We start from the raw sequence: 25,378 nt of genomic DNA, 5'->3' as shown, positions 1-25,378 counted from the left end.
ACAAACAAACAAACAAACAAACAAACTCTTCCGCTTTATTATATTAGTATAGATACTTCGTGCTGGTAGTTCCTATGATATATTACTTTAGTTTTAGTTATCTACCGTATTTAGCGTGGTAGTTGAATTTGTCTGATTGTGAACGACGGTTGTGGATTCGATTCTCACTCACCAAATAATGCCTCAGTGATTGAGTCTACCCTGGCTATATCTTGGATATGGCGTGAATCTAAAAAAATATATGTAGAGTATCTGGTGTTACAAGTTTAGAACACTGTTGCACTTTCTATTAGAGACAATATTTCTATAGTTCTATCTATGATGTTGTCAAAAAAAGATTGGACTTGTAGAGATCTTGGAACTGGAGAGGACCCAATATTAAGGACACCTCATTATTTTTCGAGACATTAATGTTGAGTAGGTATATACAAAAAAACTGCCACGCAAACCACATGCATAATATAAAAATGTTATCTCCACACCCTCTCTCTACAAAGTCGGTAAGCCGCGCCGCTTCATTCCACTAAGTAATGTAAGGCAAGTAATTAACCAAACCAATACAACCAAGCTGATAAGCGGCTCCAGCGACATTCGGGGAAGGTGGGAAGGAAGGTTACCAAGACTCGACGCTGCAGCGGTTCCGTGAAATCGTTAACGCATTTCCGCTACCTGAGTATAAAACCTGACACGTCATGTTTTGAACATTTTAGCGTTTAACAACCATTCTTGGGCCATTCTTTCTTGTTAGCGGATACCTCTTAATAGTTTAGTGGACGTTTTGGCGCTGTGAGTGTGTGAGCTTGATGATTGTGGGTTCGATGCCTAACTTAAAATGACATCGATCTCGAAAGCGAAATAATTATTTTAGTTCTAAAAATCTAGGTATCTAAATATATTTTTCTTAATATCTATATTTTTATAGTCATATTAATTATGAATTATTATATTGTTTATTATAAAGACTTCATAATAAACCATAATACCCAGATTGCTTCTCTACAGACCGTTATTAAACATTTTAATAACAGAGTAACAGAGTGGACAAACAAACAAATCCATATAAATAATAATATCTTAAACAAACAAAAACACAAGGAGCTAATAACTTCCATCTACATTTGTGGTAACAATATCGAAATTTATTCATAGATGATAAGGATCCCTTTCAACCGATCACTCCCAGGAGTGTATTGGTCATACACACCGTGACTCACAAACTGTTTAGCAACACCATCAAGATATTAGGCTTTAAGCACAATAGCTTGATGATTGACGACTGAAATCCAAGTAATTGACAAGTGTGCGGATGAACCATCCAAAATGGACTTTAACCGACTGCACAAAGTGTTATATTGTGTTGTGGCAAGCCGAAGGTTGTAGGGTTGGGCCGTTATCTATATATCGGTCGAGTGGCCTCGCTCGTCGCGACGGCCCTGTTGCACTCGCGACTCGCGACACTCACGATATAAATTACTGAGAAATTCATTTTGTTTTGCACGTCAATTGCGGCTGGTATTTTTTTATGGCAAAGAGAAGGTTAACGAGGCCGTGTATTCGACCCCTAATTGGGGGAATGAATTATTATTTATTAATAGTTTCATTAACACAAAAGCCCGACGTTGATTTGCCCAACCTAGAAAAATTCGGCGGAAAGTGGGGAACGGAGTGTCTTAAAGTACTAGTATTAGGTTCCCTCTGCCTACACTGATATATGCGAAATACAACCTGAAGCTGGTATATTTTTATTTGACAAGGCAAGCGAGCGTAATTAAGGGTTACTTGAGTCACCCACGACCCTGTGTAACACCAGAGGGATTACAAGTAGGGAACCTTGCGTTTGGAGTCTCATTTCGTGCAAGACTAACCACCAGGAATGCACCGTTGTGTCCACAGAGTTCGTATTCGTAGGCGCCGCGTCGCCACGAATACTAAGTGCCGAACGGTTCTAAGGTAACACACTAACATAGTAGGTACCAGCTAGGTCCGCGTTGCAGCTAGATATCCTAAGCTGGAGGTTTATGTGACCTAATTCCCAGTACTTGTCTGCATTGCACAATATCTCAGCTCTCAAGGACAGTTTCGGGTTTTACGTGTGACTGAGATACTTCTAGACCTTTCCGAAACACGTGCGGCGTGCGCACGGCCGAGAACATCGAAAATGATTTACTCTTACATTGCAATTGTTAAAATGAACCTTAAATTCTTAACGATAATATATAACATGATGCAATATCGTAATATTTTATATCTATTAATAACATCGTTATAATTATAATACGAAAAAAGTTTTCTTTTAATCTTTACCATGACATTTGGAAAGCACTAAAAAAAATTATAAGTAGCAATTCCTTTTTAAAAAAACCAAACAAATTACTTAATTAAATCTTATTTAGATAATATAAAAACTTCCACAAATAACTAACTACTAAAAGCCAACCATCCAACTAAAAACTAAATAAAAAAAAAAACGAGAGTGCATCAACTGTCAAAACATAGCGAACTTTGGACCGCGATCGCGGATCCGTGACAGCTGCGGACCGCGAACGTTCGACAGACGTGAGATAAGAGACAATACACGTACATACATACACACAACTATAGCTATAGATAGATAGATAGATAGGTCTAAAAATTCTTGTCGCGGCGTCAGCGAGTGCAGCCGGTCTCGCGCCATCGGGCTAATGAGTGGGGGCCGGGTGGGGGTGTGGGGGGGCCGCGGCGCGTCGGATGTCGCCGGGGGGTGCCGCCGCGCCGCCGGTAACAAAATCACTAGAGAACGACGACCGCGATCTACGAATTACACTTGGAATGGATAAGACAATTAATTATTATGTATTGACTATAGAAGTCACTGTTTTGTGTATTTTACCATTGTTGTATACTACAGTAATTTAGTTGTGAATAATTATAATAAATTAAAACGAATATATTGGTCTTGTTGAAAAATTAATTATTAGGTTATGCCAAATTTAAATTACCATTACCAATATATAGTTACTTAGTTAAGTAAAATAAGAAAGAAAACACGAAAAATAAACAAAAAAAAGCGGCACATCCAAACAATTCACTGATCGGCAAACATCGCCAATGCCCGAAATACAGTGCGGGCGACGCGTCGTAAATCGCGCGGCTAGGAGCCTCGGAGGGCCTTTGTGGCCTCGAGTTGGCACAAACATACCTACCGCCTCGCCTTGCCTCTATCTACCTAAGCCTTGCAAAAACACCAGCGCAAAAACAGTTAGGTAACGTTAGGTTAATACAAGTATAGCGCGCCGTGTGTACTTACGACCGTGGAGCTCAGGCTGCTGGCTGAGAGGAGAATGTTGAAAGGGTGACCAATTGATTGGGAAGGATGGTATCGATTTTTTGGATTTTTGGACTTGCATAATGATGTTTTGTGGAAATTATGGATTTTTATGTGTGTTTTTAAGCAATTTTGATTGTTTAATTATGTTAAATTAATATTTAACTGAATACCCTTCTTCTATTTCTATCTAGGTTAAAGAAAAGTTGGTTTAAGTCTAGATAAAAAAAAAAAATTATACAACAAACTAACCTTATCTAGTTTTTGAAAAGAACAAACAATTCAAAAACAAAAATTGCTTTAACAAGTTCACAATTAATTAATATTACTTTTTGCTAGTATAGTAATATTACAATTAAATTATAAAAAACCAATAAAAACGTAAGCTCTAAAACTATAATTCTAAAAGAATAAACAAAAGTTGACCGCGACAAAAGTTTCGCAGCGAACTAAACTGCGGACTTACAACTGTGCCAAAGTACCACAGGAGGGGGCTCCGAGCTTACGAGACCGATGCGCATAATTAAGCTTGACGCATCATATTTAGGGCTGGTGGCTGGTGTACCAACATACATGTTTCATATTCATTTATATATTGGTATTTGGATATGGATTGGAAAAATTGAATTATAAGTAGTAAGTTTTCTTTATAGTAGAAGTTGGTTTTAAGTTATTTATTTTTGTCTACCCATCGTTTTAAATTAATAAGATTTAATTATCATTTTGTCGTATCGTCTATTCTCAAACAAATATATTGTAGAAAAGAACATTATTAATATGTAACATAGACATTTAATCCCGGAAATAAGTTGTATTCATTTCTAACATAATTTAAACAATATATCGCAACTTCAGAATTATAGTGACCTAATACAAAAAGACCCTTGATTTTAAAAAAGAAAAAAGATATATAGATAAATAAATCAACAATCAATTTAAGAAGCATTTACTAGTGTGTATCATCTAAACTGATTTTGTAAGCCTAATTTTTGTACAAAAACGTAATTGTACACATATTTAATTGACGTATCCCAACTTAATATTTTTAAAACGTCTCTATAATTCTAAAGATGCGATATGTATTTAAAAATATATTTTAATTTCTGTTCGTATGAAGAAAGTTGTTAAATTCGCCATAATTTCACAAGTATAAAAAAAATATATACTCGATTTATATAACCGTCTCTACTTTTGAACTCTACATTTAGATAATAATACAAAATATCGACTACACAAAAGAAAAATAGAATAAAACTTAATTTTTATATAAATAGAAAAAAAACATTTATTTTTAAAGAATTTGTTCAATAATTTATATACCTACCATCACAAAATTAGCAACATAAATTGCAGATTATAAAAAAAAAACAATTTTACCATTCGCACGAAACCATTCACATTATAAAGAGAAAAAAAACAGCATTCAAATGCAATAAACCCTTACAAAAGGACACGGCAACAAGCCCTTATCGCACTCAGAAGATAAATACCTTTATCTTACGGGTATCTCAGATTTTTTTTACTAGTTTCGTATATAATAATAGCGTCAGTGAACCCTTTCCATGCGTCCCAACTCCTAGTGGAAGGTAAAAAGCGCGCACAAAGCATTCCCGGAAAGAAATTTACACCTGGCGCGTACTCAAGACGTTAGTCAAGAGTTAAACGCCGCGCCGCGCTGCTTACAGTACTATTTTCCTGCCAGTGCAAACTTTTAATGTTAAAAAGTAACGCAGTGAAGAATATTCTTGGAAATGTCTTTAATTTACACGGGAATTATATTCTTTGCCGTTTTAGTAGACAGAATATGTGGAGTTTTTAATTGAAATGTTTAAATTTTTTCAAATGAAATTAAAGTAGTAGTAGTAGAAGAGTAGTAGAGAGTGTCTTAATATTAGGTTCTTTCTGCTTACCCTACAGTATGCGTGATTCAGCGTGAAACTGATTTTTTTTAAGATTCATTACACAAATTATAATTACCGAGGACAATGTTTTTAATTTTTATTTAAAAAGACAACACTATGAATAAAATAAATAAAATATTTTAATTATAATTATACATAATTATTTTATTATAGTTAACTCATGTAAAAATAAAAAAAAAATTGAACATCATCAAAAATACATAAAACGGGCCGTTCTAGGCGAGCTTTTAAAAGTTCATCTCATAAACTTAAACGTTGTTTTAAAATTTTATATGGCCCAAAGCGCGAACATAAATTAGCGTAACAATTACTAGGTTTATATTATATGCAGTTAATTATTAGTTGTTTAAAATATACTGAAGTTATTTAATCATAATATATTTCATTTTTACGAACACAAACACAAAAAAAGGAAGTCGCAAATTACACCGATGGTTAGATACATCTGTGGCGCAACTTTTTACGCGGGAATACTTGTAGGTAAAGAAAAAAAAAACTCGCTGAAACAAAACCACCGGTCCCATTCATTATCCAATTCGGCAACAACTAACAAGTATAATTGTAGATATTAGCCGGTACCCTACACCGCGCCGAGACACCCGCGAGACACCCACGAGACGTTGCAAACTTTGATAAAAGTTAAAACCGCGGAGTCTTACAAAACTTTGCAAAGTTTATAAGTTTAAAAACTTCGCCATCATCGGGGGACTGCAACCGGTAAAATCGGTAATCGGTAATCGGTAATCGGTAATCCAGAACCAGTGGTCGAAAAACGGAAAGTTGATGCGTTGTGAATTAATTGCATTAATAGAGTGCGGTCCGCGGCGGCGGGCGCGGGGGCAGGCGGCGGGGTGAGGCGCGCGGGGCGGGCGGGGGCGCCGGGGCTCCGCGCGCGGACAAAGGAGAGGCGCGGCCGGCGGACGGCGGACCGCGGCCTTATCACCGGCGGGCGGCACACACTCGCCGCGCGCGACCCGCGACGCACGCCTCGCGACACCCGACACCCGACACTCGGACACTCGACACGCGGACCGGACACCAGTGACTCGAGTGACTGACTTGTGATAGTGACCTGTGACAAGTGCCGCGCAGTGCGCATTCTCCCGCTAAACTTTTGCCGGAGTTTAATTTTTCTATATTATTTATATAGAAACGGCTGAACTGTCAAAAATTGTAAACAGATCACACGTGCCGACTCGCAAGTAAGTACTGTGTGTTTTTATATATTTTTGGTAGGAAACTTAGGATTTGTGGTGTTTTATTAACTTTTCTTTATAATTTTCGCTTTAACATTTTTATATTCGTTGTGTAAATGACTTGGAAATGTTATATTTCTTTAACGGTCATGTAAAATCGACAAGATATACAAATAACTCATAATATTTGTATTAAAATGTACTAAAAGTTTGGAAAGATCGTTTTTAATGTAACAAGAAAATAATGTCAAAGATCTAATATTTGTTCTGACATAAAAATAAATATTTTTAAATACCTTCAATTCTTTTACATTTACCCTCGTCGAAAATGTTAGATAAATCCAAAAATATCAGTAAATAAAAATTGGTTATAGTTCACGGGTAATAATGATAAGTTTCTTTTTTATTTTCGTAATTGTGAGTTAGTTTTTATTAAATAATATTTTGGTGCATAATCCACTGAAGTAAAACTTTTTATATGATTAATATTGTAATATAAATCATTTTAAAATTTACTAAATACTGTAAAACTTGTAAAATTATCGCAAAACAAAATCAAAAAAATACCGTCGGAACTTGAGATCTAATTTGTTGTAAATTTAAGATTTTGAGTAGGTAGAATGTGCATGCTTAAAGAAAATGACATAAGTAGACAGGCGTGCATTTTATTAGAAGTGTATTTTGTTATATTTTAATTTAAAATAACCGTATGAAACTTGCGACGTCGTAATTTATCTTAGAAGATACCTTTAATTATAAATAAATGATAATCAAAGTTATTTTTCATACTGTTATTTTTACATAACCTATAGAAAAGAAGAAAGACAAAAGTAAAAAACATAAACTACAAATACTTACAACTTATTAAATAACATCATAGCAAAACGTTTTCAAATAATAATAATAATATTAAAATTATCACCAAGAAACATCCTGTATGAATTTCTAGAAACACATCCGTAACAAAAACCCGACGGACCGACGTAGTTAAAAACCGCAAACTGCAAAGTAAATATTTATAGCGTATTTAACTTTTCGCGTCCGCCGGCGCCATCTAGCGGCGGCCGCGGGAGGCGCGCCGCAAGGTCACCGGGCCAACGACCCGACAACTTTTGCCGCTTACTGTTGTCGTAGGTCATAATTTTATGTCTTCTTTTTGTTTATCTTTTCGTAACTTTATAGCTTTCCGCGTAAACGTATTTATCGTTTACATCCAAATATGTCAAATAATATTATAATATAATCTGTGTCGCAATCATATTTAACTGTCATTTTGAAATTATATTACTTTTTTTTTTTTTCAACATCAGATGCAATGATTATCGAGTTCATTCCACTTTGGTATTGCGTTATTGAAAATACGGGAAAATACATGCTGACTTGTGGGTTGCATCATTGCTATTTTTAAATTCTTTACAAAATTTACTTTTGCCTTGGCCATTTCGTTATATATTTTACATAAAATTTACTATTAGTGTTTTTTTATAATTAGTGTAAAAAATATTTAAAATGTGCATATGGTTTTGTTCTATTTAATAAATGTAGTATATCTATCTAATAAAATAAACGTATCATTGTCATAATCGTATATTATTTTACGCTGTATTTAAAATTACAACACCCGAGAGACATAAGAATATAAATTTAAATGTTTTTGCCGCGGACGGTCAACCGCTAGATGTCAAAAGTAACCCTCGCGGGAATACAAGTTTTTAGAGTAAATTGTAATCGTAAATTTTATATTGTTTCAGTAAGCGAGGGGCCAAAATGACAACGAAGGGTAAGCGTCCCATGCGCGCCCTCACGCCCGGAGATAAGATAGAGGCGATACAACGGGTGAACGACGGAGAATCCAAAGCGTCGGTTGCTCGGGACATCGGCGTGCCCGAGTCCACGCTACGCGGCTGGTGCAAGAACGAGGATAAACTACGCTATATGACATCTCGTTTATCCTCCCCGGACACTGATAAGAGCAATGACGGCGAGCCGCCAGACAAGCGCGCTCGCACCGAGTCTCCCATCGCACCGCAATCACCCGTTTCGACGGGACTTGATCTTACAAACTCGGTAAACGTTGCGCACAATGTTCCTCCGACCACTGTACCGACCGACGCGCCAGTAGAGCTCACTACCAAGCGATGTGAGCCGTCACCACCGACACACCCACAACGTGAACGCCGCCCCGATCCTGGAGCAAGCGTGTCAATGAGTGCTATAAGCCCATTATCTGGACTTGGACATCTGCCCGGCCTTTCTCATTCACATCTTGGATTAAGTTTTAATGAAATTGCCACCAATCTTACATTACTTGCACAACTAAATCCAGGACTTTCGGCCCTCTCCGCTCAGCCTGCTAGTCGTGCACTGCGCTCTGTGCGCTCTCCCAAACCAGCGCACAATGGCGTTTTGAACTTAAATGAACCCAAACATCGAAGCAAGTCTAACCATTCATCAGACCTATACCGCCATAGCTCAAAATCAAGTCATCATATATCATCACAATCTGCAGCATCACAACCCGTTGACGACACTCTGTGGTACTGGCTAAAAACTCAACAAGCTATGCTGGATTTAACTGCTCAAACAACGACTGCTCACCCTCTACAACTGGGTAAACCAATTTCTAGTGAATCAGCACTACCACCAAAACCTGTAGCACCTGCACCTCCTGTCTCGTCGCATCTCGATTATAATAGGAATTCTTGGCTGTGGCAATATTATAAGCAGTTTGGCGGTGCCATGCCATTACCGGAAGATAAACTCAAATCTGCATCGCAAGTACCCAAGGACAAATCTGCTGATAATATTCTGTATTCACATCTCACTAAAGGAAAGACAGAGGATGACAGAGGTACGACCAGTCCTGTACTAAATCATGGATCTGAGCGACATGCTTCTGATCGACATGCTTCTGATCGACATGCTTCTGATCGACATGCTTCTGATAGGCATGCTTCTGATAGGCATGCTTCTGATAGGCATCCAACTGAACGACATATATCTGATAGGCATCCAATTGATAGACATGCAACCGATCGACATCCAACTGAAGTACGCGAGACCGTTACAGCTACTGAAGAGCCACTTGTTGCTGAACCTGCGATAAGCCCTGAAGTTGGCACTGAAAACAAGGAACCTACAGCCGAGAAGCCTATTGAGTCTGGAAAGAGTCAGACGAAAGCAAGAAATGTGTTAGACAACCTACTGTTCAACAGCAGTAACCAGACAGCCATCGAGGAAACCAAAAGCAATGGATCTGCTATTGGGGAGTGGGAGGCCGGCACGGTGGAGGCGCTCGAGCACGGCGACAAGTTCCTCGCGTGGCTGGAGGCAAGCGGCGACCCGAGCGTGACGCGCATGCACGTGCACCAGCTGCGCGCGCTGCTGCACAACCTGCGCACGCGCCGCGCCGCGCCCGACGCGCGCCGCAAGTAGGCGATACAGGGAATGTTTCAATTACGTGTATATAGTCGTACGTATGTATGTATGTCGTCGCCGGACCGCCAGTAAGCGTTCACTTGTGATATGTGTAGCCAAATTTGCGTAATTTCTTTGTTCTAAAAGAAAAGCTATGCATTATATCTCTTTAGTTTTAGTCTATATTTAGTTAAGTTATGAATCCGACGCTGTTCTCTAAAGCTTTGTCGCCGAGTGCGACGCTAGTTATCTATTTCCGAGTTTATATCAGACTTATTCTATTACAGATATATTATAGTAAACATTGTAATTTAATGTTATCGCCGAACACGTTACTTTTCAATGCACACAAACAATTAATTAAATGTGATTAATGTGTGTAGTACCGCTGTATGTTGCCATTTGACGATTACATTCCTAGCTGTACCCTGTACTGTACTGTAGTTCGAACCCTATGTTCTACCTCAAGTCATAAGCGTAGCTGATGATGAGTAACGGCGTCCTCCCGGGCGCCCGTACCCGGGGTCCGACCCGAGGTCTATACCAAATATTGGAAGGATGCGGCGTTCTCGTGTGCCAATCATGCGGACAAGGTAATATTGTTAAGATAATTTATGACTATCGTGTTAGAGCTAGACATTCGTGTAATTGTTTTCTATTGCTCAGTATTTTATATGGTAGACATTGTCTATGTCTCGACTCGGAATTGTATTATATGTTAACGTTAACAGTTAAGGACACTGTGATCAAAATTATAAATTATTGAGAGATTATTAATATTGTAAGTACATTCCTAATTAATAGAGTGTATTATTGTAATGTTGAAAGATTGTCCAATGATTTAGTGGACTGCTACTTCTAGCTGATTTCAAATCATTTTTCATTGAAGTTGGAATAGTTAATTTGCATTACGTGTTAATTATATTAGCTCCACTGGAAACTGTTTGAAAGATGATATTTTGTACAAAAATTACAAATTGGAACTATTAAAATTATGCTCCTTACACAAAGTATGTGATCTTGAAGATGTTAAAGAATTAAATTTGATTGAACCTTATGCTGACTTTTATTTCTTTAAAAATTATGCTACATTCCACACGTAGTTTTAACAACATCGATATATACACATAATTATATATTTCTTGTTAATGCTTTTTAAAACAATGTATTTTAACGCCATCTATTGGCGTATATAAAAACGAAGTATTGTATGAATAAAGTTTCTTATAAAACAAAGACTTTCATTATCATACGGTGTATGTAAATCTAAAAATATAAATAACTACATCATTTGTGTTAAAATGTAACTTAATACCCCGCCAAAATCCTTTAAGAAAACTTTACGAAAATATACGTAATAATAAATATTTCTACTAATTTCGCTGACAAAAAGTTATTTCATTTATGATAATAAAACAAACATTTTCATAAATATAAGCTACTTGTTAATAATAATATATATTTGAACAATACTTACGTGCAGCATGGGTTTTCTAAGTGGTTCGTATTGAAAATAATCGGACACCAAGGATGCTATGCCCTGCCAGGTTGCAGTATCAGCAAAACAAAGTTTGGTGGGCCTTATTGTAGTGCACACCATTTTCTAAAAATATATAATAAAACTAAAAATCCAAACAGAGGTTATTGTGACGCAGCAACACGACAGTTGTGAGTTCGATTCCCATTCGAGGGTGTGTATTATTATTTATTAATATTTTTATTTCTTCGCTGTGGTAACAAGGCAAAGCGCGGCGTTGAGTCGCGTATTAATACGTAATACCTACAAAATTCGGTGGAAAGTGGGGAAAGGAGTTTCTTAACACTAGGTCCTATCCTTCTATATGCGTGATACAGCGTGAAGCTGACAAAAAAAGAAAATGCGGTTATTCAATAATTTAATATTGATAGCAAACTTACCTGAAGACCACATTCGTTTGGCGCTTGCAGAAATAAAGGCCTTTTAGCCTGATAATGGAATAGGAACTGTCGTCTGAAGTTTTCTGCATATGCCAATAATAGCCTCTCTTTATTAGTGTTAGTATAATAACTTTTCGGAAAACATGTCCGCGTTTCGAAAACAGGCTCATTGATTTCGGGCCAGCAAAGATTAATTACACCAAGTTCATAGATTGCATTATTTAATGATTCTATAGTTAGAGGTTCAGTAATATCTATGAGGCTGAAAATTTTTGGCGGTATTTCCTCGAATTCCTGTTCTTCGTGGGGACGATCAAGTGTATCGTTCGCATTTTCATTAACTTCTAAAACTGGGTCAAGTGGTTCTATCTGATCTGATTTCTTTTCTGGAGTAATTTCTGAGGGTATTTTTACCGCACTCATAATTAGCATATATTGTTGAACAAAGTAATTTAACTAATTTTGTATTTTTATGCCATAAATGTGAAGTAAAAACTCATGACCCAATGTTATACTATAAAAGTAGGTCATATTTGAAGGCTTCAGCTTCAGACTTTCAGTTTCTAAGCAACGGGAGGATAAAGCTACTTTTGTTTATTAGGTTTTGCTTATTACTATTTTCTTTTACAAAACCATATTTACTCTACCGTAAGTATTAAAAAACTTTTGACAATGATAGTTGATGCAGCTAAAACTACTTTTCTCAGAAAAATATAGGATAACAAGACCATTTTTATTATCTCTAATAAAATAGCAATATCTATTTAATAAAACAATATCTTATTATTTTAATAAAATAGAATATATTTAATAATGTTATATTTTTCTTACAATAAATAAATTAAAATAATATTATTATATGTTCGTTAAAATAATTTTACTTTTATATTTTTTGATGACCATTGTTATTTTCGGATTTCCGAACGAGATAGAAACTTCAACGTCAACACGACAGTTGACAATATGACTAATGTCATTTATACATTGTTTCTGATTCGACGAAATTCAGTCGTAAATTGTAATAAATCATTCTATTTTAGCTTTAACTGTAAAATACTTATAGTTGAATTTGCACTAAGCACAACTTACTGCGTTGCACATTTGTCAATATCGGAAATGAGCAATAGTTATCAAAAGAAAATACACAAGGCAAAGGTCGATTGTGAATAATTAGATTTATTAAATATTATCGCTATTGTCATATTTAGTTGGTCATTTTAATACTTATTTTGTACATTGCTTGATACCAAGCGTAACAAAAATTCTATAGTTTAATATAAATTTCACGCAGTTCAAACAAGTGTTGAAAATCGATTGTTTTCACATTCTTAGACAAAAAAACCTTATCAGTTAATTACAAAGAGTTAAGGACGGTTATCAGAAAGTCAAAAGCAAAATGGGAAATAAATCGTCTTTGTTGTTAAGAGAAGAAGAAATTGCACAAATTCAAGAGGAAACTGGCTGTAAGTACTGTCTTTTATCAAATATCTAATATACTATTTATTATTTTTGTATCCTTAAAATTATAATCATTTAAATTGATTATTCTTGCTTGATATGCTTTTCTTTTTTCTTTAGTTACTCCAAACCAAATTGAACGCTTATACTCACGTTTTACATCATTGGATAAAAATGACTGTGGAACACTTTCAAGGGAGGATTTTTTGAGGATACCAGAATTAGCAATTAACCCTCTGAGTGAAAGGATTGTACACTCATTTTTTGCTGAGAGTCATGATGATAGAGTAAACTTTTTGCAATTTATGAGAGTACTATCTCATTTTAGACCAATTAGAAAGAATAGGGAAAACAGGCTTAACAGTCGTGAAGAAAAGTTAAGGTGTAAGTATAACAAAATTTGTTACAATTTATCTTTAATTACATTGTGTAAGCAAATAAATTTTAGGAAATTATTTTATTTTATTACAATATCTGTAATGTAGCAGAAGAGAGAGCAGTGTCTCTACTAAGATATATCTCCCTACCTTGGCAAGGGTGATTATTTCACACTAGTTTAATATAAGTTATAAATATCAATTTGGAATTCATAAAACTTTCAGTTGCATTTTCCATGTATGATCTGGACAATGATGGCAAAATATCCAGAGATGAATTATTGGCAATTCTACACATGATGGTGGGAGTTAATATCAGGTAAATTGGACATGTTTCAACACCTCTAAGCATTAAGTAATCTTGAAAAAAATTATATATAATAGCACAACTTATTTCTTTGTACCATTGAAGGTCAAAAGTTTTAGGTCATTGTGAATTTTAAGTGTAATCAACATTTAAATGTCCATATTGTGGGACTGCATCAAAATAGTTGTAGGTTCAATTCTCAAAGTAATTATTTTCATTTTTACGCTGGTGTAGACAAAGAGCAAACCTGCTACTCAACTTGCAATACAGGCTGACAGAGGTAAATGGAATCACTTAACATAACAGTCTTACTGTCTACATGATACAGCATGACACTTAAAAAAATCTATATTTAAACCATCCTTTTTTATATTATGATATTTATTTCTTCTAAATATTACTATAAAGTATTCTATTTTTATATTTTAGTGAAGAGCAACTCACTAGTATTGCTGAAAGAACAATCCTAGAAGCAGATACAAACAATGATCAGATGATATCTTTTGAGGAGTTTTGCCGAGCCCTAGAAAGGACAGATGTAGAACAGAAGATGTCCATCAGATTTCTTAACTGACCACCAAAAATATAAGCAATATAAACTACTGACCATATTGCTTTTAATAAATTCCTAGGGGCTATTAATAAAATACAGCATTTTACAAATAGTATTTTGTAGATGTCAATGTGGGACATATTTAATATTTCTATCAAAATGTGTGTTTATTAACATTTTTTTGGTAATAATTTATTTTTTCTTATATTTTATTATGATTTTCAATTAATGTTGTAGAATTATTATAATAATATTTGCATTTATTTTCTGCATAAATAGAACTGTCATATTTTTGTATTGTCAAAATTTTGACCGACATGACTATGATCATTATTATTGTATAAATAAAAATTGATTAAAATGTAATCTGCATATTAGAGAAGTATTCAAAACATTATAGATGTTATTATTTCAAAATTGATACAAAAAATTAATACTAAAAGGAATTGTATATAATATATAACGCTAATATTTTATTATAAACAAAATAATTATTGTGTACTCTGTGTGGTATTGTATCTAAATACTGATCAATAAAAATATTTTATTTATTATGTTTTTATTTTAATTTGTTAAAAGAAAGTTCAGGCAGTAATCCGAAATAATGTGATAATGAAAAAAACAAATTGTAGCAAACATTTATTTTTATATAAATTTACATTATTATATTTACTAATAAAAACTATTGCCAATCATTCAATTCTGTCAGCGTAACAGATAAATAAAAAATGTAATTTATGTGTAATTTAACAACATATTTATATAAAAAGAAATAGTTGAATACATTTTAATTACAATACCTTATAAAAAGTCAGCTTACTCCGGATTTAAAAAAAACACTAATATATTTATAGATATATTATATTACACAGATTATAACAGAAAATGGAAATAACATAAAAAATGATATACAATTATAGAATTTTAGGGCAATTAATTTTATTTCAATTAGGCAGTAGAAGATACTGCTAATTTCTTTAGATGCTCCATGAATACTTGTAGGGACACGTCATCTGTCAACACGGGGGCGCCACCGTCCTATAAAAATTAAAAAAATATATAAATAAAAAACAATATTACGTTTTAATATAGCATGCATATCCCCTTATTTAAAATTTAATATGCAATAAATTTAGTGTTTAAGAAGTTTTTATCCCGGAATTTTATTTATTAGTATAAAAATAAGTAGATATATTTAAAAAAAATGTCAACAGTTAATTGTATAACAAATTAAAAGCCATTCCAAACATTGAAGAATAACATACACACACATACATATATTTAATAATTAACTAAAATATATAAATATTAAAGTTTTATTTTTTTAAAGTTACTTTAACATTTTTAAAATAATAGCAAAATAAAATCTTAGCACATTATTTATGTAAAGTTTTAGAGATAAAAATAAAATTAAATGTAAAATAGCAATTATATAAAGCATTTAAAACCAAAATTTATAAAAAAAACCAAAACCCTTTTAGAAAAAATAATAATAAAAAGTCACTACCGCAGATGGTATCGGCATCGCCTGGTTTTCGCCAAAACAATGATGAAACAAAAAAATATAAAACGTCAATTCAAACCATGCTACGATGGCGGAAAAAACATGCTACTTGCATTACTTAAAACACACTGAGAAATCATTCTTTAAATATGCAAATTATTAAATATTAATAGTTTCGTGCAATTTTTTATATAATAAAGTATACAACAAATATAAATAAAATATTATTATATTATCTCACCCCTCCGTAGGCGTACATGTTGTTGTGTGTCTGCGATGGATTGACTTTAGACAGGAGAAATCTTGCCTAGAACAAATAAAGATTATATTAATAAAAGTCTAATAAAAATTTCACTCCTTTAACCAATTGTGGGTGCGATTCCCACTCGAGGAAATGAAATATTTAATATTTTCATTCCGTCGCTCGTCAGTAGAAAAAACGCGGCGTTAAGTTTCGCCACTCAGCACGCCATGCCTCCAAAATCGAGCGATGGAAAAGTAGGGAACGGAAGTTTCTTAATAGGTTCTCTCTTCCTATCCTCCTATGTGCGAGCTACTAAAGCGTGAAGCTAAAAAAATGCAATTAATTATATCAGACTACGTTACGTAAATAGAATATTTCGATAAATTAGTATAATCTCGTTTGAATATTCAGTGAATGAATAATGCACTTTCATACAGCGTTGCACAAGCGTCCCTCTCGCTGTCGCACAGCGGCCGTCAGGTGGCGCATTAGTCAGACGCGAGCATGTCGTGTTTGTGCCGAACACTGCTGGCGTTCGTGGCTGTCTCATGTACGTTATCACGCACACACGCACACGGTCAGGCCACTCAGCGCTTAGACCAGATAAAAGGTTCCAAAAATATACTCTTTAAACACTTAAAATCGATATATAAATCAATTTTAAAGAAATTAACCCTTAAAAATTGTATAAAATTCACAGATCTAATGTGCGTGTTTCTATTGAGCGGCATGCAAAAGGAGGACTTGGATGTGAACATGTTGACTAAACTGCAGCGGCACAATGTAAACATAGGCGATATGAGCAACAGGTAAGCTGTAAATATGCGCGGTGTAAATTTAGACGTGAGTCAGGCGTGCATAATGAACTGAACATATTTGTTATAATTTTAGAGAGCTCCTACAGAAATGCACTAGAATTAAACGTAACGAAAGTATCCAGAACAATAGTTTACAAACAACTACTGAATCAGTGAAAGGTGAGCCTAATTATAAAATAATATTTTTATTATGAATTTCGAATTTTAAAAAAATATTTAATATTCATTATTGTGCAGACAATTATACAAAAGGCGATAAAATAGAGATGACATCTAATAAAATAGATAATAAAAATGCAACTAATGATAAAACTATACCGAAGGATAAAATTGCAACGAATGATAAAAATACAACTAATGATAAAATTGCAACGAATGATAAAACTATAACGAATGATAAAACTATAACGAATGATAAAACTATAACGAATGATAAAAAAGAAAATGTTACAAAAAGCGTTATAGATTATGTCGGAGGCCAACCTGACATACAAAGCGTTTTAAATTTTTGGCAAAATGTGAAAGTTAATAAATCCAATATTACAATGCATTTCAAGAAAAGTGGGCAACTTACGGACACGAGTCAAAAAAAGAGCGAACAAAAAAATAAAAGAAATATTCAATATAATCCAAATGTTCAGGAAACGGAAATTAAAAAGTTAATAACAAATTATTTACGAGATTACACCGTGAGCACAACGACAGTAAAAACAAACATTATAAAGGAAAATGGCCTGAGAGATTCATCATTCCAACAAATGTACAATGACAATAATCAACGTTTAATTGAGAATAATATTGTTAGCGATAATACCAATAATTTTAATAGCTTATTAAGATTATTTGATCAATACTCGAAAACGCGACAGAAATCGGAGGAGGAGAGTACGACCACTCCTAGAATAACAACAAAGGCATATAAAAATAACACAAATATTAATGATCTGCTCAATTTTCTAAATGTATACAAAACTTATTATCCAGATGTGGCAAACGGTAAAAATAAAGAATCAGTTAACTCTGCACAGGAATTAAACGTAAAAAGAGATTTTGTAACTGATAAAGCTTTTACTGTAAGTAATAATATTATCAATGAAAATATACCACAAAATTTCATAAAAGAAATAGCAAAAAGTGTAAAGGAAATGGTCTTGAAAGAATTACGTAAAGAAATAAAATCGCCTACAATAGGTTACACAACTGTAGGCAGCTTAACGACTTACGACACCACAGGTTAACACAATAAGTAGCCATTTTCTTCTTTTTTAATTAAATGTAACATTTTTTCATAGAAGTTTTGTGTTTTCAGAAAAAGCCATTCCAACAATAAATCACAATATTGATGAAGCAATTATGAACAAATTTTTAGATTTATTCAAAGAAATCAAATCACTTAAACAAAGTTCAATAGTAATATCGAATAAAAATAAACCAGGAAGCGAGATGGTGAGATTGGAATTAAAAAACGATAATGCACAATTAAAAAAAACAAAAGGAGAAGAATATGATATGGAGCCAACAGTACAGATTTATAATAACGTTGAAAGTAAAAAACCTATATTATACAACTTTTCTCCGCAAGTGCATAAATTAAGAACTTTTAGCAAGCCTAAGCCTATTCAAATCTCTAAACCTAGACGATTGATAACCATACAAACAAACAACATGGAAATTCCACCATTAGGCATACCCATTGACATGCCAGAAAATCCTATAAATCAAAATATTGTAGTAACTACGGCCCAATACAGAATAAGTCGAAATAAAGCCAACTTGAGGAACGTAAAAGTTGAACAAGGCTTAGTTTTTGATGACTATGTGCCAAAGGAAAAGTATATGGCGAAACCAATCATAGATGCTTATAATTCCAATATTAACCCAAATTATCAAGTCATGCTGCCATTATCACTCAAAAAGAACGATCGCACAAACATTGAGAGGCATCATAAGAAAAATTATCCAGAAAGATATACGCAATCAGATATGACATTGATAGCAAAAGCACCTATAGCGAGATATCATGAAAAATTAGAAAATGGCGATATATTCTTAGATATAGCGCCTCAAAAACAACAGAATATAATGGACCAAATAGACTGCTGCAATGAAAAATACACGTTTTCACAACAAATGATCGAGTGCTGTAATAGTAGAATAGCCGCAAGACAGCAAATGTCGCTTAGTAAAGTTAAGAAACAGTCGTTATACGATGCACATTATAATAACTTTGTAAAATCACAAAAGAAAGTTAATGATATGCTCGAGAAGATATTGGCATCGAAAAATAGCAATAGAATTCAAGCCCCTGGTGTTCAAATTGCTTAATATTTTTAAGGATTTTTTTGTACTGAATTTCTTTATCGTTTTATAAATTAATCAAATATAAATATTTTATTTTCTTTATTATTATGATAAACCTAATAAATATTAAAGTATAAACCTGAATGAATTAAAGTGAAATTCGGCTGGACGTAAAAGCAGTTAATTCAAAGAGCTTGTCATGTTATCTAACCACAATGTTTTTTGTTTTATTTTTCAAAAATCTGATATCATAGTTGTACTGATAGTACTTTATAAACACAGTTAACAATTAATTTATTTTTTATAGTATAATATGTAGCTAGCTCAACACCGCAAAGAATCCAATAGTCTTCTTACCGTAGGATGGAAATAAACGAATTATAATTATTTCCACTGATGGATTATACACATCACCTATCGAATTTACAGCCAGATGATGCAGCACTGCACTACCGTGGCCTTAATAAAAAATTTGACTAGTATTAATTTTAAAAGTCATACCTGTGAACCCCCATGTTCAGTATCGATATACCGAGGCACCGGGAAACGGCTTTGCAGGATTTCCTGTGCATCATCAACAGGTGCTCTTAATAGTTGAGCGAAACTTTCATATTCCGCCATGTCTTGATAACGTAGGGCCCGCCATTGGGCTATTGTCTGGAAGAAATTATTAATATATATTACTGAGGAAGAATTCAAAATTTGTATTGAATCTTTGTTTGTACTATAGCATTTAGAAAAAAAATTGCTTTTAGAAAAAGATTATGAGTTCAATTCTCATTCAAGGAAATTAAATATTTCATATTTTTATTAATGGGATTAATGGGAGTATCTTAACACTAGGCTCCGAGTTTCTCCCGCTGCTATGTCCATATACAGCACAAAGTAAAATAAATATAAGTATGTCATTAGTAATATACTAAGTAACTAACCTCCCCATGATATATAAGTATCTGGAAGAAAGTATCCATAAGGAGTATCCTGTCAGGTTGTATAGAGGATGTATCTAGTAACACTGGCTCAGGAGGACCACCAAAGCTGTATGAGTAGAGGATTGGCTGGATCATGATGAGGGATTGGGTCAGGTCCTCACGCATTAACATGTGCCTACAAAACAGAAATTAATCTATTAGTAAATAAATAATATTAAATAAATTATAATGATAGCTAATTAGTGCTAATTAAGATTGATAACAAAATGCTGTAAACTTTTGCTCCTATGTTCATAGTATGAGAGTATCTTTACAAAATTTAAAGTAACATTTAGTTTGATAATACTGAGAATGATATATTTTGTGTGATACCTCATTATGCCAGGAATTTTTATTTTCACTTTAAGAATATTAGGAAAATTATGTATAGAAATACATTTTGATAGCCATTATACTAAATAATACCTATAGAATGTAGTTTCATCTGGTGAATTATTGAATACTTGTAAGAATTGTGATCGTCGCAAGTGATACATGAACTGTGGATACAAGCTGAAGTTCTCAGAGAGACGGAAGCTGTTCGGATCGTCCTTAGCGTATTCGCCGAATTTCTGACACTGTAAGAAAAATATTATTAAATAAATATCTTACATAATAATGAATAATCTTATCTTATGCATTTGGTTTGGAGCAAATCTCATAATTCTTCAAACTGAGTTCCTGTCCACCGACCATTTCGAAACTCAATATCGCGCTTTAAACTTATAAATATTATCTCATCAATAATATTTACCAATCTGATAAGCATCCTATCAAGCCAGCGCAGCACATCAGGTCCATCCTCCTGCTCAGCACGGTACACCACGAGGCGAGCCATGACCACTGCTGCTGCCTCCTGGTCGAAGCCTGCGGAGATGTGGTGCAGATTTACTGCTGCATCGCCCCAACTGTGTCGCAATTATAATGTTATTTTTTTTATGATCTTATGATACTTTGATCTATAGCAGAGAAACCAGAAATGATGTATTATTATAACACTACACACACCATACAGCTTCACGTAGCGTATTAAGATACTTCACCGCCTACTTTCCGCCGAATTCTGGCGAAATTGCGTATTGATTGACGAAATTTAACCACGTGCTTTGCTTCGACACCAGAGCAAAGAAATATCAAATATTTAATTTCCTCGAGTGAGAATCGAACCCACAACCTGTACCATTTACAATCACACTATTGTGCCCCTGCGCCAAATAATATATACCTACGTGCTCAGCATTTCTAATATTTCAATTATTTATAGCTACAAATATTATTTTACTAGGTTTTTTTTATTTAAAATGTCCCATCACTTAAAATATATTATAATCATAAAAACCAAAGACTTTTAGGAGGTTATATAACACATATTTTTAATAACTTAAAACAATGCTATTATTTCAAACTCACTTCCTAGCAGCAGTAGTGACACGAACACGTCTCTGTCCGCTGGAGTGTTGGTACTGAGTGATGAACTGCACACAACCGCGACCACCTTGCGGTACAGGTGCTGCATGTTGATTCACAACCTAATGTAGAAAACAAAATAATATTTTATACTTTTTTAAAGTGTTAAACTTTGGATCAGTTAGGAAAGAAAAATATTTTTTTAGAATACATATAAGAGTTTTGTTTTTAAGAAAACATATATAATTCTGCTATGTTAAAATTTCTAATTACACAATAATGTGTAAAAATAATGTGAGAATATATTTTTACTTCAGTCATAATATCGTCTGAGTTTCTTGTACCAGTTATTCTTAGATATTAATTTAAGTGAACCAATGTAAACTATTCAACATACAAAAATAAATGGAATTTATCCTGCAGATAGCAAGGTAGCTGTTACACAGAGTAGTAGTGTAGTAGTGTATACTGCAATGGATTTTAGAGAAAATTTGAAATAAAAATTACGAATTGATATATTTTGCATTATTAGGAATCTAGTTTTTAATGTAGTAAAGGATACTAACTTCATTTACATTTTAATTTACAAACTAGAGATCGATTTTTATTTTAAATACATATTTAAGCATACTCTTCAGTAGATTGCACCCGAATTTATGAATATGATGTAATTTTTTTCAGCTTTATTGCATTTACAACCAAGCATTATCTCACTGTGCCATAATGGCCTCATAAAAATGTATTAAAAAAAATAAAAAATTACCTCAAAGAATATAGCCATAGTGGTGCTTGGTGTAAAAGTGCACATCTTCCACTGGCATGTATTACCCATGCCCACTTCTTGATCTGACACGCACGGGCCTTTCACATTTAGTGATACACATGAGCCTATTGCACCAGTTACTGAAATTATGATGGTAATTGTAATAATTTACTTTAAAGAAATTTAAAAAATAAAATGTTGATCAAGTTAAGACCTAAATTCGGATAAATTATTAATATAATATTTTTAAAGCTTTACTCTTTATCCTCCATTAAGTGTTGGCAAAGTGTCTTCCACTTTCCACTCTAATTGAGACCATGATGGGTGGAAATCAACACTAACACGCTTTAGTCTTTCAGGGCAGAAATTTAAATTATAATTAATTTCTCTAAATGGTGATTGAACCCATAATCAACCCATTTACGGTTACATGCTGTCCTAATCAAAGTTTCTGCTCAATAGCTGAATTCATTAAAAAATATTAATCATAAACAAATTTCCAAAGTGGTAAACAATTAAAATTATAATTAATTAGTAAAAATATATGTTTGAGTGAAGCTAATTTACTTACTTTTAAGTTCACGGCTACATTTAACCTCTAGAGTACCATTAAAAGCCATCTTGTAATCACCCTTCTGATCCTTTGCAAACACCCTTTGGAAGGTTTGTTTAAACAGTGATGAGTTGAAGGAATCCCCCATTACCATATGACCTCTAAAAATTTTATTTAAAAATCAATAGTTGATTATTTTAGCATATAAATGTATCAATATTACAAAATTTTTTAAAGATAGTATATATCGATTTTTTACAGCTAAGAGTGTAAACAGATGCAAGCTAGCGTTAAGAAACTCATTTTCTCCTCCATTTTTGAAATATGACTACTCCAAGTGAGGACAAATCCCACAATTATTCCATTGACAAGTCACTGCACCACTGGCCTAAATATAGTACAATAAGGTATACTATGTATATTATTTATTTTTATTTCATTTAATATTTAGTACTTACCCTGTTGAATTACAACATTGTTTCATCTCCATTAAACCAGTTTGGTCAAGAGCACAAGAGTATATATCAATTGTATGGCCATTTGTCGCTGTTCTTAACGACAAGGCTTCATAGTGTTTGATTGCCTTTTTCATATATTTGGCATTATCTTTATGAATGTCATGGTGAGACCTGATAGGTTGTTTAAGTTCATCATTGACTACTTGACCTGGACCCTGAGAGCAGGGACCACCAAGGAACAACATGATCCTACCTCCAGTATTAGGATAAGTCACTTCAAGTAATCCTACAGCTAAAGACAATGCAACACCACTACTCCTCAATGGACGCTTGCCTACACCGAGTGGCCATGGATCTCTACCCAATTCACTTAATAGATCAGTAAGAGCCATGTCACATTGCTTCACCGGTTGCAGGAATCTATGGGCCGGTGGTTGGGGGGCAGGAGCACCCTGTCTTTGTTGAGGATTTGGTGCATTAACTCGGCCAATAGATAATTGTTCTTGTATTTGTTTTGCTGTTAAATCTTTGGTCCCTTTGAAAACATAGCACTTGTAGAGTCCTTCCGTACCTTTTAAAGAAAAATCAAATATGATATCAAATTTATTTTTTAATGTAAAAATTATACTTATATAATCACATGTTACTTTTTGTAAAAACTTGATTATATAGGTTTATATATATATATATTTAAATATAAATATACATATAACTTACCTAGTTCATGTATTTGGACCATACGCCCAAATGTAATAAGGCCAACAAGGGCATTTTGTGGCATTAAGCTAAGAGATGTTTGAAGAGAATCTTTAAGAGCACCTAGTTCTTCCTCATCAAGACATGTATCTACAACTAATAGAAAGATGGGTGGCATACTTTGGGCTCTTGTTATAGTATACTCTATAGTAGAAAAGTTAGGTATTAACTCAGCTGGCTGATGTTGCTCTGAAATGGCAGCATATTGTGGGGGAAACTGAAAGAGGCAATTACCAAAATTAATATTTAAGCAAACATAAAACTATAAAATATTATTTTAGTTCAAAACAAATTATTATACATTTAAAAAATAATATTATATACTAAATAAGTGAATAATTATAAAGCTTAAGATACTTACAGGATTTCTCTGAAAGCAGAAATTGCACACCCATAATTTAGCCCTGTAATCAACTTGACACATAGGATTCAGTACAGCACGGCATGTATTACGTGTACATAATACTGGTTCATATTGAATAGGTGGTAAGTCAGGGCGTTCTTTTAATGGTTGATATAAAGATACCAAAGGCACGACAAGCCTTGTAGCTTCAATTCTACTCGATGGCCATACGTTCCAAGTAAACCGTATTCCATCCCTATCTTCGTTCTGCTGAATAAATTCTTCGTATGTAGCCATTTCAATGCGCTGAGAAGGAAAAAATTAAGAAACAGTGAGAAGTTGACACAAAACACAATTTACACTTTTTCACTGATAACTATTACATGTACCAACCAAGATCACATATGCTGGTTAGCGGTTAGTTAAACCAGCAATTGAAAGCTACTTTAATACTAATTCATTCAGAATAATCAATTTAATTGCCTTCACTAAAATTTCTTAAACAGACGGACTGAGCCCGAGCTGATTTGGCAATAGTCAATTAGTCAATGCCATAGACATCAAAACTGTCACCTTCGCCACGTCATTTTTGTAAACGCATGAATATTAATATACGCATGAATCTAATTAAAATATATAATATTAATAAAATGCATTACATTTTAAGCAATGTTGTTTTAAATATTTTGTTTAAAATATATTTTTTATAACATTTATGTTCTTTATGGATAGAATCTTCATAGATTATGCTTAGCGTCTTTCTCTATGGCCCCAAGCACAACGTTCCATTACATCATCTTATTTAATGT

General features: G+C 33.6%; 5 protein-coding genes across 8 annotated transcripts in view; 3 read left to right on the top strand and 2 right to left on the bottom strand.

Annotated features, from left to right (window-relative positions):
- lobo (coiled-coil domain-containing protein lost boys) overlaps window positions 1–12,454 on the bottom strand; it is a 141,447-nt gene extending 128,993 nt beyond the window's left edge. The window contains exons 1-2 of the mRNA XM_085189234.1: window positions 11,757–12,454; window positions 11,317–11,442 (exon numbers count right to left, since the gene is read on the bottom strand). Of these exons, the coding sequence (XP_085045360.1) occupies window positions 11,317–11,442; window positions 11,757–12,188 (558 nt within the window). The 5' untranslated portion in view covers window positions 12,189–12,454. The remainder of the gene's footprint in view (window positions 1–11,316; window positions 11,443–11,756) is intronic.
- On the top strand, window positions 6,287–10,896 carry LOC146536972 (protein distal antenna-like). The gene is made up of 2 exons (XM_085189237.1): window positions 6,287–6,428; window positions 8,174–10,896. Exon 2 carries the CDS (start codon window positions 8,190–8,192, stop codon window positions 9,855–9,857), a length of 1,668 nt encoding a protein of 555 aa, XP_085045363.1. The 5' UTR covers window positions 6,287–6,428; window positions 8,174–8,189; the 3' UTR covers window positions 9,858–10,896.
- A 557-nt stretch (window positions 12,455–13,011) lies between the features above and the next one.
- On the top strand, window positions 13,012–15,005 carry elm (calcineurin like EF-hand protein 1 elm). The gene is made up of 4 exons (XM_085189233.1): window positions 13,012–13,219; window positions 13,335–13,598; window positions 13,817–13,910; window positions 14,328–15,005. The coding sequence occupies exons 1-4, from the start codon at window positions 13,153–13,155 to the stop codon at window positions 14,470–14,472; spliced, it is 570 nt and encodes a 189-aa protein (XP_085045359.1). The 5' UTR covers window positions 13,012–13,152; the 3' UTR covers window positions 14,473–15,005.
- A 286-nt stretch (window positions 15,006–15,291) lies between these two features.
- Sec23 (transport protein Sec23) lies at window positions 15,292–25,119 on the bottom strand. 2 transcript variants are annotated; one of them, XM_085189230.1, is made up of 14 exons: window positions 24,963–25,104; window positions 24,588–24,875; window positions 24,188–24,443; window positions 23,471–24,041; window positions 23,031–23,173; window positions 22,460–22,599; window positions 21,700–21,818; window positions 21,044–21,197; window positions 20,716–20,867; window positions 20,251–20,425; window positions 19,820–19,975; window positions 16,197–16,262; window positions 15,959–15,979; window positions 15,292–15,489 (listed from the first exon to the last, which is right to left on the bottom strand). In XM_085189230.1, the coding sequence occupies exons 2-14, from the start codon at window positions 24,864–24,866 to the stop codon at window positions 15,400–15,402; spliced, it is 2,322 nt and encodes a 773-aa protein (XP_085045356.1). In that variant the 5' UTR covers window positions 24,867–24,875; window positions 24,963–25,104; the 3' UTR covers window positions 15,292–15,399. The 2 variants fall into 2 exon arrangements, with proteins under 2 accessions (XP_085045356.1, XP_085045357.1); XM_085189231.1 differs by lacking the exon at window positions 15,959–15,979 and having other exon boundaries at window positions 24,963–25,119.
- Window positions 16,619–19,404, top strand: LOC146536969 (uncharacterized). 3 transcript variants are annotated; one of them, XM_085189228.1, is made up of 5 exons: window positions 16,619–16,809; window positions 16,900–17,008; window positions 17,091–17,176; window positions 17,255–18,250; window positions 18,327–19,404. In XM_085189228.1, the coding sequence occupies exons 1-5, from the start codon at window positions 16,704–16,706 to the stop codon at window positions 19,340–19,342; spliced, it is 2,313 nt and encodes a 770-aa protein (XP_085045354.1). In that variant the 5' UTR covers window positions 16,619–16,703; the 3' UTR covers window positions 19,343–19,404. The 3 variants fall into 3 exon arrangements, with proteins under 3 accessions (XP_085045354.1, XP_085045353.1, XP_085045355.1); XM_085189229.1 differs by having other exon boundaries at window positions 16,624–16,749; XM_085189227.1 differs by having other exon boundaries at window positions 16,619–17,008.
- Window positions 25,120–25,378: the final 259 nt, after the last annotated feature.

The sequence above is a fragment of the Heliconius melpomene genome, chromosome 8 (assembly GCF_056956725.1).
Source record: "Heliconius melpomene rosina isolate 202511_hmr_F chromosome 8, ASM5695672v1, whole genome shotgun sequence".
NCBI classification, from domain to species: Eukaryota; Metazoa; Arthropoda; class Insecta; order Lepidoptera; family Nymphalidae; genus Heliconius; species Heliconius melpomene.
This window is presented reverse-complemented; position numbering and strand designations above follow the sequence as displayed.